This window comes from Callionymus lyra, chromosome 14 (assembly GCF_982586985.1).
Source record: "Callionymus lyra chromosome 14, fCalLyr1.hap1.1, whole genome shotgun sequence".
Lineage (NCBI taxonomy): Eukaryota > Metazoa > Chordata > Actinopteri > Syngnathiformes > Callionymidae > Callionymus > Callionymus lyra.
Window position 1 is genome coordinate 14,640,674 of NC_141831.1, and position 13,751 is coordinate 14,654,424.

The following is a 13,751-nucleotide window of genomic DNA, read 5'->3' on the forward strand; positions in this document are numbered from 1 at the left end:
CATTATATTGGCAACATTCAGAGATACATTAATTGCATGTATCAACGCAGTTTGTGATGGATTGGGCATTGAGAGGTGAGGCACTGCCTTTTTGTAATTTGCCGTCGATCCTTCAGCGCACCAGGACTGCAAAGGTGGGCGAAGCTCCTAAAATCAATGAGTAGATCTCCCACAATCTCACCATTTGATCTATTTAAAGTCCAAAATCGATCAGGAAATCAAGGAACTGAGGAAACGGGTTCCTGCTCACAGAGAAACAAACATTTTTTCATATGTTTGTTAGCCTGCGAGATAAACCCCTCGTCTCCTCAGGTGTACCTTTGTTTATTTAGCTCTTTTTTTCCCACTGTTGGTCTAAGGCATCGTCTTGTTTAGCTGGTCGGTTTTCGCCTTTGAATTTGACAGCTCTAGAGTCTCCACGTCGACTCTCCGCTGCACTCTTGAACTCATCATCATTAAGACGCTTTTGCAACAACGCCGTCCGCTGATGAGTCCAACACTCTGCCTCCCGAACAGCTTGCCCGTGGCAGCCAGTGGGATCTCGAGTGCCCACCGCTCTTCCCAGGCCAATTCCGTAATCCCTCACCTGTCAAGATTAGTTCGGTGCAGCAACTTTGGACCGGAGCCAGTCGTCTCACTTGGTACATGCCCGTTCCGCTAACTTGCTCGGCCCACACACATCGGTTCCCCCTGCTTGGCTGGATAATAAAAGACAAACAGAGGGAAGAGAAAAAGTGACAGTACAAGGTCTGCGAGTGTCAACGATAATGGGGCGTCCTTGGATCACGCCAGGACACGGAAAAAAAAAAAAATACACATTCAAAGTGAAATCTAAACTCACAATGATAGCTCTGGATGCAGAAGTCGACCCATAACCCTTAACCGTGCAAACTTGCTTTCATTTTTTTGTTTGGAAAATCCGGAAGCTCTCTTGGCTATTTAATCTCTTATCGGAGAGATAAAGAGAGTAGATCTCCTTTATTCCACATAACGAATGCAGCTGAGTGGGAGCCTTTCGGAAATGAAAACCAAGTGATAATTAAAAAGATGAGCAGCGCGAACACGGCCAATTATAACATATTTTTTCGCACGGAAACCGTTCAAATCTTCAGAGAAAGTAGCCTACAGATAAGTTGAATGCGGGTGCAGCTGTGGGATCAGACACTTAAGATGGAGATTTGAACCACGTTGTTTACTTTTTAATCAAAAGGTTACGTCCCCTTTTTTTTGGTAGCATCTCGGCTGATCGCTGAAATAGATGACACGGTTCCCTCGCTATTTTATACAGACTTGGATTTGTCACAGTGACTTTTTTTTTAGCAGTTGATCTTTGACGTAAAGAAATTACAACTCCATCCTGGCAGCCTACAGTGGAATTGTTTGAGATTTTTAGAGTTTTAATGCAAACCTCCTTCACATTATCTTATTGAAAAGAAGAACAACTGTAGGTAAATAATGATTATGATTAAGTACTTTTTTTTTTTAATTGAGAATTATGGAAATATCAAATAAGACAAATAATGTCTGAAAATTATGATTAATTTATTCTGTATCAGTTGGTAAAACGGTCCGATTTTATTGTTGTATCCATGTCAAACGGACAAAATACAAAATAATATGTTATTGTTGGGGATTTTTGATTGTGTGTTTGTTTGGAACAGGTTTCTATTCCGCTTATTAATATAACATAACTCACAAATATATTTTAAATTTGAAATGCATGTTGTTATTTTTGATATACTGTATATGTATTTTTTAGTTTTTGTTTTATATTTGTTTATTTATTTTGATTCATTTCTATTTGAAAAACAAGCCTTAAACTTTAAAACGGTTAAATGTCAATATTATGACTAATTCTATATTTCTTTTTTATCTCCATCGATAGATGAATATAGATCTAGATAGATCGCTAGATATACTAGTGATGGGCTGATGAAGCTTCATGAAACAATGTTATATTGTTTATAGGCCAGTAGGTGGCGCCATTAGTTTTAGAATTATGTGATGTTTAATAAGAAGAAGGAAATTGTGCAGAAACCATCTAGTGGACTCTGAAAGTAATGACACTGCTTCATGAAGCTTCATTAGACCATTACTATATCATTAATATATATATACTGTATATATATATATAAACTTGCTTTTAAAATAATACAGTCTAAACCTGAGTGTGAATATGACATTATTTTTAATATACATGATGTTTTATGACAGGCGTGTTCTAAATTTTCCCTCCGATTCTCTGAAGAAAATCTTCCGTCGGACATGAAATGAAGCTGCGAGTTTCCAGGGCAGCTTCAGACAGCATCGATTCATATCACTCATCGCATGATCAAATACTTAAAATTCACTTTTAACTGACAACCAGGATTCCAACTTCACAGAGACTGCAGGAATAATAGGCAGCGTGATGGTCATTAAATATTAAGAGTTTTCCTTCGGAGTCGACTTGACCACCAATGCTGCTGATCTCGGCTCAGGAAATTGAAGATTCCATTAAACATTTGTCAAAACAACTGGACCAAGTCGCTGGACTTGAATTTAAAAGCGGTTCACCAGAGACAATGATGGGCAAACTGCAAAAGGCAATTCAAAAATGAATGTTCACTCGGGTCAAAAGGCCTCTTGGGTCTGAACAACAATCTTAGGGAAAATTGTTTCCAGCAGTGCCTGCTGTGGAGGCTCAGACCAAGACCCCCGTATGACTTCCAAAGAACCTCAGGGATTCTAAATAGGGAGCACAAGGGAGCAACTAGTGTCTTTTTAACACAGCCTTGAATTCTGCCTTCTGGAACAACAGCCCCCCCTGGGCTCACCAGCTCCACCATCACTAATGTAAGGCTTGTGGAACACGCTCCATCGGACGCCGTACCTTTGATCATCCGTGTACCACCAAGATGTCGACCGCTGGCGGCCATATTGTTTTCAACTGGCGCCAAATAAAGTCTCTCAGTGTCTCGCTCCAGGAAAGAACAGCCTTCCTCCTGCTGAATTGTATTTTTTGAACACAATACATACGACAAAACAAAAAAATTAAAATACGACACAGTGTTGGGTTGATGTGGTTTCATGACACAGTAGGTGAAGTTCTCAGTTTCAAAATGATTTGAGGATTCGCTGAATAAGAGTTCAGAGGCAGAGATTTTAGAGCAGAGAGTATGCTTTGGAAACAAGGTCTCATCAACTGTTTCATGACACTTACCACAGTGTTTTTTTAGAATATAAAGTGCACGGGATTATCGGGGTTAAAGCACATTGCGGCTTCTTAGTATTACTCCGTAGTCAGAAGCTTTGTGAAGTAATACTATGCATCCTTGGGTGGTTATACTACAAAGACCCCTGTTAATAATTTTACGGAGGTTGAGGAGTAATACTCTGGATTATTCACGGATAATATATCGAAGCCTTGTGAAGTCAGACTACGGATCCTCTCAGATAATCTCATGATGCCGTGCGGAGCTCTACTACAGATCCTTATGAATTAATATTACAGAGCTTCCCGAAGTTATATCACGGAGTCTTGTGGAGTAATTCTACGCATACTTGCGGATAATTTGACGGAACATTGCGGAGTAATACTACTGGTCCTCACGGACTTGTATTGAGGAGCCTCGTGGAGTTATGTTGATATGATAAATACGAAAGATAGAGTCCGGAAATAAGGTCCATAGAAGTGAATAATCGGTTGCAAATGCACTGTGAAGGGTTAAAGAGCCATGTATTTTTTATCGTCTATGTAAGAACATGCTTGGTGAGTTTGGATGACGGGTGATGATCGGTGGATGAAGCTTCATGAAGCGGTGCCATTATTTTCAAACTAACCACTAGATGGCACTCCCTACTCTAGATGGACCAGCAGGAGGTTCTGCTACTTTCCAGCTTTTTGAAAAGGAGTCCAGCATCTTCTGTTTCTGATTCTGATTCTACTTAATAACTGATATGTTCCAGGTAGAAGAGGTAGGATGATGACTACGAATTTGATAGGAAAAAAGGAAGCTAGAGAAGCACAGTTCAAGATAACTTGAAAAACTAAAAAAAGTCAGATTCTGTATGGGAAGCTTCATTAAGGTACTGTATTCCAAAGGATAGTGACTGATGAATTTAGTGTTTCTTAACCCTTGTATTATCTCAGGGTCAAATGCAAAAACCAAAAACAAATGTGTTTGTGGTATCCCTTGTGTTGTCTGCAAATCAAGGTTGTTAAAGGAAGATTAAACGTACTTTATACTAGAATGTTGTTGTGCAAAATTTAGGAACTCGGTTTTCATCGGGTTCTGTGGCTGTTCCAGTGAAACACGACTGCTTTGTTTTAGTCAAGTTGAGTTCCCAGGCATTTGCCACGATTGTTTCTCCGGGACTCAAGTCTTTTTCATTAATTTTACATTCCCACCGCAAGTCTCCGAGAGGCGACAAAGGCTTTTTGTTTTAATATATGATTCATGCTAAGTGCGACGTTATCATTGGGACTTCAAGATGTGTTTGGGTTTTTTTTTACGGTTTTCGAGAAGCGTCGGAATTCGGTCCCGCTCGCTTCCTGATTTCCTCATTCTTGCGTTTGTAACCCCAAATATTAATACATATTCATCGGCAGAACCGGAGATATCAAACTGTGCTTTGCTCAATGAGCTGCAAATTGTGAGCGCAGCTTGAGAAGGCTGACTCTCGGCGGTGCACATTAGAGAAGCTCTGACATCAGCGGGGGAAAACATTAGACGCAATTTTTCATGAGCAAACATAGGTCTTGACTAAATTGCCACAAAATCAGGTCAAACTCTAAACAATACAACAACCAAAAAAAGTATACTAGTAGAACTGCTTTTTACTTTCATGCTTTAAAGGGTACAAGATTCTTATGATATTTAATTTATTTATACTGTTTGCATTGCGTTGCTTATATTATGAAATCGCTTTAATCCACTGGGAATATTTGCCTCAGAATTCCTGCTGAGAGAATCTCAGAAAAAGCTCTCGATATTATGCACAACTTTATTTTTGAGAAGATTGACAAGTACACTGAAATGTTTTCACTTAAAATGAGCATCTTCCTACAACAACAAGGAAGTAATAATGCATCTAAAACACATTTGAGGATATTATTCAAGCTTTTCTTTTACACGTCAGTCTGTTTCTTTCATTAGTAAATTCCCTGTCTTCCTGCTCCCATTGTTCTTTCGCCACCATAGTTAATTCCCAGTACGTGTCTTGCATGTATTTTCCGGCCTTCATTGTATGTAGAAGTCAGGCTGTCCTTAACCCGTGTTGCTAGTTCGTCTTGTCTGGTCTGTGAGCATTGTTCAAGCTTTATCATGCCTCTGTTTCTCCAGATCCTTTAAGCTAAAGCGTCTAAGCTACAAACCCGTGTGAGCGAATCGAACTGCCAAGTTTATAATGTTATGAGATAGTGGATTGAGATTATGGTTACCATCTGGACCCATAAATCATTTGAAGGATTCCTTAGCTCAAACGTTGTTTGGTCCTGGACACTGCTGCCACCTGCCGCCCCTTTGGTCTCGTTGCTTACAATGATGTTTCAAATGCTAAAAAAGGGTGTCAAATGATAGAGCTAAAATATAATAATAAGCACATTTTGTGTATTTGGCATTTTGTTTGTAAAAATATAAACTCTTTATTAGATTATTTCAGTGTTCAACTTAAATATTCATGTAACATTGTACAAAATCGTGATTTTTTGTTTTCTTTCTTTCTTTCTTAATTGTATGTTAATAGTTTGCATATGGATTTTGTATTATATTGAACATGTATTTATTTTTTAATGCAATTGTATTGCCTTTTTACATCATGGCCAGGGAACTACAGATGAAAACCTTTGGCTAATTCTGGCTTTTTTAACCATGTGTTTTATGAAATTGCACTGTTCTTTTTTAAATAAACTAATATACTAGTAATAATAGTTTAATGAGACTTTAGTCTTGATATGACAAACTACTTTTCTCCTTATCTGGCTCCTTGTTTCCCATTGTGAACAAAAAGGTAGTTTGGTATTTATAAGGTCCTTTATTATTCTCATTTCACTTATTTATCGGAAATCTGGAGCAAGTTTTTCCCACTCGAGTATTCTTTTTAAATTCTGGAGAAACATCTACAAGTATTTTATTTAACTTGTACAATTTATAATTAATACATTGTGTTGAAATCCTCGATCATGTTTAAATGTAAGATTTATTGAGTCTCTCAAGCTACTTAGGACTACTTTGAAACTGGAGTAAACCATAAAGATGGACTTATAATTGTTCTTCAAAATTCAGATCATTTCACTTCATGAACTCACTTCTTGTGTTTCTACATATACTTTACACATGAGCAAGCGGGCCATCAGCCTCTGGATTATTTTAGCTGTTAAGGTTCTCACATATGGTGCTACTTTATTTCTGAATCCCCCCCAAACTTAAAATGCAAATGGCATCCTTGCCGCTTTAAAGAACATTGTGTATGTTTGTTCTGCGCCACATAACAATTATGTTGTAGAGGAGGTGATCACTGGAACATGAGTCACGCGGGGGCAACGCCGCTTCATTTTTAGTTTTGCGCCGCTGATGATATCTTGGTTGAGCGTAGAGTCAAAATACTCCAACGAGGCTCAAATTTACGGTGCCTTGGGTGCAATTGCATTTTTTTTTTTTTACTCTTCGACTACATTGCCCCTGGTACGGGGATAAATGGTAGGAAAAGGAATGAATGAAACGTAGTAACTCAATGAATGATTGGGAACTCGATTAAGGGTCCCAGTACCATCCATTAACACAAGTCAAAGCGTGTCAGGGTCTGTTGATGTACAAAGGGGATTTCTTGGCTATTACTGGTCACATCTGGAGGGGATTTTCGTTTAATTAAATGTCATAGCCATTACCTCGTCACAGTATGGCGGCCATCTTTATCTTATTATAATATTGTGCTGTGGGGAATAGCGCTAGGTTAATTTATAACAAGACATGATATTCCTCACAAGAACGAGGGAGAAGAATTCCCCCGGCACCCCCCCTCATGCATAGATAGATAAATAGATCAGCTTAAATCATTCTTTATTGATCCCTCTCGAGATCTCCTTCGGGAGACGTTGTTTTCCAGCTCACAGCAGCATAGACGACAGATTCGTAAAACAAGAACAAAGTGCAATAAAAGAACAAAAAGACAAATGACAGAAATCTAAGAACATAGATCAAAGAAAAATGACACAAAGAAAAAGATACAAAGATTAACATAGAATAGAATCATATTTTCACTCCACTCCTGCCCCCAAACTCAGAATTATATAATCTAATAGCACAAAGGTTGAGTCCCTGAGTCTATTAGTGTTGCATCAGCATTCGTGTACTCCATCTCCTTCCCGAAATTTGCCCTTTATACTACTCTGGCAGAAAATAACTCAAAGCATTACAATCGTAACATGTTCAGAGTAAATTTATTTAAAATGGCCTCCTGTCCAGGGTGTCCCCTGCCTCTCGCCCTATGATACTGGCATAGGCTCCAGTCTGCCCGCGACCCAAGGATAAAGCGGTAGATAATGAATGAATGTATGTATAATATTTAGAAAAGGGCGTGCGCAGGTGCAATTGTACAGCAAATATGTTGCACATTTGCTTCAAGGTCATGAGGAGATGCAACTTGTGACCTTTCGGGTTAGAGTTTGTATAGAACATACAAACCCTGTGTTGCGTGGGTTTACTCCGGGCACTCCGGTTTCCTCCCACAGTCAGTCCATACAGAGGTTGATTGGAAACTTTGAGAAATTGTCCATAGGTATGAGTTATTGTGGGAATGGTTGTAATGTTTCAGACAATTCTGAATTAAAAAATACTGGTGAGTCCCTATGATACACACATCCCTAGTTAAGTACTCTAGATACAAACACAGTTGTTATGTGTATAAGATGAGAGGACCTGTTTTATCCATTTATCAAGTGCGTATTTATGTGTTTGGCAGCATTCTCGACATCTATTCAAGTACTTAATTACAACGTCTTGTTATTTGTGGCTCAATCCAAGGATAGTAATTCGAGTTCCTAAAGGTAATTAAGTCGAGTTATTGCCACAGGCTTGTGGCGTCTTGTCACTGTTTATATAAATGGTTTCATTGAAATCAGTCCCTTCTTTCACTTCTGTCTCCAGGGCTGTCGTCGGACACAAAGAGCCGATTCCCGATGACGGCAAAGACAACATCACTATTTTCACCCGAATTCTCGACCGGCTCCTGGATGGATACGACAACCGACTACGTCCCGGACTGGGAGGTAAGCGTCAGTCCATTTGAAGGATGTTTTGAATCTTTGTAAGCGACCTAAAGGGTGAGAAGAAATGTTGTCACCAGGATTATGTTCAAACGGATCATTGTGGAAGAATCCGATATTTCCACTAATGCACTCCTCACGTCTATGGGGTAACCAAGTACCTACATTACCGCCAAGCTAATTACTATAAAATCTAATATACTTGCACTTTACAACCTTCATTAACGTAAACTTCTCTATACAACAATAGAAAACATGTAAAGGCGACAAACATTTGAGTCATTTAAAGCCGTCTACACTGAGCACTCATTTAAAAGCTGAAGTTGTTTTGCAACTATTAAAGCAACAACAATATTGCCATTAACGAAATGTTTACATCTTTAAAAAGCATTGAGGAATTTTGTGAGCACATCTACGGCCACTATAGCCCTCAGCCTCACATTAGCCGTCACGTCAGGGTTAAAATAAATTATTAAAATAGTTTATGAAATTGTTCCTGTTGTGTTGTTCAGTCAGTAATTTTTATTTATATAGCACTTTTCCAGACCATGGTCACTAAGCGCTTAAACAATCAAAACAATACTCAATAAAATATAAACTTTAAAGGTCAAGATAATACTGAGAACAACACAGGAGTCCCAGAAAATCAAGGAAAAGCCTGAACAAATAGAAACGTCTTTAAGATGTTTCTTGAAGGAGTCAGTAGATCCATCAAGCGCAAAGAGAGAGGAAGATCGTTCCAAAGCTTAGGAGCAACAGCTTGGAAGTACAAAGTGTTTTTTCATGAAAAAAAATGACAGCCGATTGATCTATCGTTACTGTGCAAACAAACGTCTGTTACTGAACCCCAGTTTTCTTGGAAATGCAGTCCTCCAGGCTAACTGGGGTCTGGTCTTCAGGCAGACTGAATTATGATTTGCCAATGAAAACATCCCCCATTAAGCTCCCGGCTACGGCGGCTAATGTGCGCTCACTTATTAGATCAACCAACCCCCCCGCCCTCCCCTCCATTATTATGCAAATTCACAAAAGGACTGATAAATGGGAATACAGTAATGAATACTGTTAGTGTTTAAGACCCGAGCACAACGCTGTTAATATATTTTTAATGCCGTAATTGTTCGGTACTTTTGTCTTTTGGCTGGGTCGTAACGGTAGAAGAAATTAACATCATTGTTATTGTGGCGGAAATGATCACGGTTATCATTATTATTGTGGTTTTTCAACATGCTCGAAATGTACTAAAATAATGTGGTTTTATTCAATAAAATTAAATTATAAGCAGGTTTTAGAACAACACAAATCTTGTAAACAAGTCAAATAAACGCACACTTTCCTGCTTAAAAATAAATTCTGCGATTTTGCGATTAAATAAAAAAAGATACTCAACTTAAATAAATATTAAATCAACGCAAAATGATGTTAGCAAATCAAATAAATAGCATTAGTCTATACCCTGCTTTAAATAGGATGGTTATTGCTGAGTTTATACTTGAGGTTGGAATGTAAAAAGCTTCCTGGTTCTTGCCTTTTAAGCATATGTTTAATAAAAACCATTAGTAGTGAGGACAGATACTCAGTCTAAACTAAACCTGTGTTGTATATCGCAAATATGATTCATCACTGATCCCTGAGGTAATATTTAATTAGCGAAGCGTCATACATGAACGGAGCCCCAGACATGACATGGTAAATAATGTATAATAATTCTTGGCCACGAAATAATTTAGTTATTTCAATTGCTCATGGATTCATGGATTCATAGATGGCAATTCACCTCATGACTACATCACATGGCACGTCGTCTGAAACAATAGGTTCGAGACCTTTAAATCTTTATTGTAATGTAGCCATTTATATATTTTGGTATTAGTCAGAATAAGAGACAGGAATACAGGAATAACTTCACCTTGAAAAATAGGCTAACTCTCATTTTTTTCTTAATTTTATACATTATTCATATTCTCACGTTATTGACACCAAAGAGTTTATTCTGAAGAATGTATTACCTTAATATTTCTAAAATGTGTTAGACTAGAAGAGAGGAATTCAATAGTTTTTTCTTAAAAATAAGAATATTTTTACAGAACCAACTTCGAAGCAGGGAAAATTTTGGTTGTGGTTTCTAGTGAAGGTGCGCTCGGTTTGCTTCCCCAGCTGTCAAGGAAAGGTATTATGTTTGCAAATAACACCTACGTGTAAAACGAGTTAGACTATTTTTCAGGTTTAGTTATGACTCAAAAACAATGTCTCTTACTGTGGCTGAGCTTGTATTCATTAACTCCATTGATGAAGACGACATAAACTCTGCTCCGTCCTCAGGCAATAAGAATGATTTATCAGCAGATTGAAGTAATGAAACGCAGTTTGGCGGTTATCTATAAAATGCCACAGTAAACGTACGACAGTAACCATTAATCCCGGGACTTCTGGGGCCTCATGTACTAAGAGGTCGTACGCACAAAAAAACGCACGGACATACTTTTCCACGTCAAAGTTCATATGTATCAATAATAAAAAGAGCGTTCAAAAGTTCAGACTTCCCGACAAGTTTGAAGGTGTCTTACGACCTTATTTACTGCTCAGATCCTCCATCAGAGTTACATTTAAATGTAACTATCAATATTACATAAAAAATGAACACACACACACACACAAACAAGTGTTTTTAGTAACACAAGTGGAAACTATATTTTTAACAAACTTATAAATATGTTCTATTATTTTAATCTGCCATTTCACACAATTCAGAAAAAAATGTTAAGGAATTACAAGATTGTTTTTTATAATATAACCAATAAAATGATCAGTCTTTAGAGTCACATTCTACGAGAGTCACAGATGTTCTTGTGAAACAACATCACGTCAGTTTTATCAAAGTGTAGCTGCAGAATGAAAGCAGCTGAAGCCCGTTTCCCTCGTGTGATCATGTGATCAGGGCTATCTCCTTGAAAAACACACTTATATAAATACACCGTCACATGATTTGTAAACAAAACGCTTTTATTTTATAAATGTAATACGAATTTGCGGGGGTGTTGTGCAGCTACACAACTTATATATATAACAAATGAAGCTCAGACGATCAGATCATCTTCATTAACAATACTCAGTGCTTTAAGTTACTGATTTACAGTTTTATTCTTGTTAAACTCCATTTTAAGATGTTTCAAATAAGCCCCTGATCATTTCTGTAAATAAATTATTCGCCTTAATAACTGTGTATATAAAATATAAACATTTACACCAGAGCTCGTCTGGACTTTAAATTTGAAATTTAAATATGTGATCCATGTCAGAAATGTTTAAAATGGATGAATGCAAACTTAATCAAGTTTAAAATCATGTTTTAATTTTTTTTTTCTGATTGCGGAGAGAAAAATCATGGACTCTGGGTCATTTAAATATGATTTAAATATTTAAATAAAGGCGTGGAAAGGGACGAACAAGTCTGCGATTAATTCTACGTTGATCGGGATGTACAAAGGAAAAGTGTTTGTATTTGTGTGCACGCACAGATCCATACATTTGAATATTTTTGTACGTGCACCATTTTCTGGATTTAAGTGTATGACCGTTTTAAGTATAAAATCTGAGAACTTCTTTGTACATAAGGCCACGGGTTTTTCTACTGGATTCTATTGTGTTCTTTTGTTAGACCACCTTGATGGGTGGCCAAGTGTCTCAATGTCCTGGATGTACAGAGGTTCACCAGATTGCAGACCCGTCGAGTGTGAGTGAGCAAAAAAGTTAAAAATTTCCATTCCAAAAATGACACCCACTCCTGGGATGCTGTATGAAAAAGTGTCTCACTGATCTTTTTTTTAAATTTTCCGACAAGCTTAAAGTGTTCTGGCAGAGTCATGCTAACATATGGTCCGTCTTTGAAGCAGGATAGCGGCGCATCAATGGAATGAGGTGACCTTAAAAAAGTTCAGATCTTGGACCGAATTTTTTTTTTTTTTTCTTTTTGCTCACCAGCCATATAGATAGATAGATAGATAGATAGATAGATAGATAGATAGATAGATAGATAGATAGATAGATAGATAGATAGATAGATAGATAGATAGATAGATAGATAGATAGATAGATAGATAGATAGATAGATAGATAGATACTGTAGATAGATACTGTAGATAGATACTATAGATAGATACTATAGATAGATAGATAGATAGATAGATAGATACACTTTATTGATCCCTCTGGAGGTTCACTATATGCAGCCATGATAAACAAACGTTACCTCAACACACTCGATGTTTTCCGAGCATTATAGCGACTCACAGAAGAAACGGGATAGAAAAGAATTTCCTTTGATATTCAAAACCCAAAGTGTTGAGTTTATATTTTCTTTGCTTGTACATTTTTCTTCAGGAAGCTTTGCTATAATATGCCAAAGGGTTCTAGTTGAAGCAAAAAGAGGATAAAGAACACAACAGATTTACTTATGAAGTGCTGACGGCTGCTCAACTGTCATGTTTGACGGCTTAAATATAAACAAGCTTCATTTTTGTTATCAAGCGTTGCGTTCTTTTCCCTCTGACTTCCTTGTTGTGGTTGAAACCAGAACAAAATTGTTTGGTTTTTTTTTTCTTCCTGAATGTGAAGCTCAAGCTGTAATAGATACTTGGCCAAGAGTCGGGATATATCCGCCACTCGTGCCAAATGTGTACTTTAAAGTCGGTGATACAATGAGAACAAACAGTCATTGGCACGGGAAAGACGAGTTTATAAAAGAGTTTGTCAAAGAGGGAGAAGTTTAAGAAGACAGAGAAACAGCCGTTAATGTTGAAGGACAACAAAGAATTGCGATTCTACTCATGTACAATCAGGGTTCGATTCACACATCTGGATATTTAAATCGTTTAAATTCATTTTAGGTGTTAGTTTAAAGGTGTTTTTTTTTTTTTAATCATCTTGTGTGTACAAATGTGGTCATGACAGTGATTGGATCTCACCAGACAAAGCCCCTCATTTATATAAACTCATTTTTGGCACACAATTTACACCCAAAAATTTACACCTGACAGAATATGACTCATGTCAAAAAACAATAGAATTATAGAACGATACTCAAACAAAGAGCAATACCAAGGAGACAAATTTTAGAAACATGTTTTGTGTCTTTTTAGAATCCGGAATCATTTAAATCACTTGAATTATTTTGAATTGTTTAAGTTGTTTTAATAGTTTTGAAAAGTATTTAACTATTTAAATCTTTTAAATAGTCTGAATCATTTCAAATCGTTTGTATTCTTTAAATTGTTTTGAATTGTTTTTGGATCATTTCAACTTGTTTTGTATCGTTTGAATCTTTTTTTTTGTTTTTTTAGAATTGTGTCAGTGGTTTAAATATTTTTTAATTGTATGAATCTTTAAATAATTTGAGGTGTTTTCGAATTGTTAGAATCGTTTTGGGATCTTTTGAATCATCAGAACCATGTATTATCATTTTTAATTGTTTAAAAATGGTTCAAAATTCAATTCAATTCAATCTTTT

At 37.0% G+C, this 13,751-nt stretch overlaps 1 protein-coding gene across 2 annotated transcripts in view; it reads left to right on the forward strand.

Annotated features, from left to right (window-relative positions):
- Positions 1-13,751, forward strand: part of gabra3 (gamma-aminobutyric acid type A receptor subunit alpha3) — a 125,806-nt gene that overhangs the window by 60,968 nt on the left and 51,087 nt on the right. For both annotated transcript variants that reach the window (XM_087806658.1, XM_087806659.1), the window contains exon 3: positions 8,127-8,248. In XM_087806658.1, the coding sequence (XP_087662784.1) occupies positions 8,127-8,248 (122 nt within the window). The remainder of the gene's footprint in view (positions 1-8,126; positions 8,249-13,751) is intronic.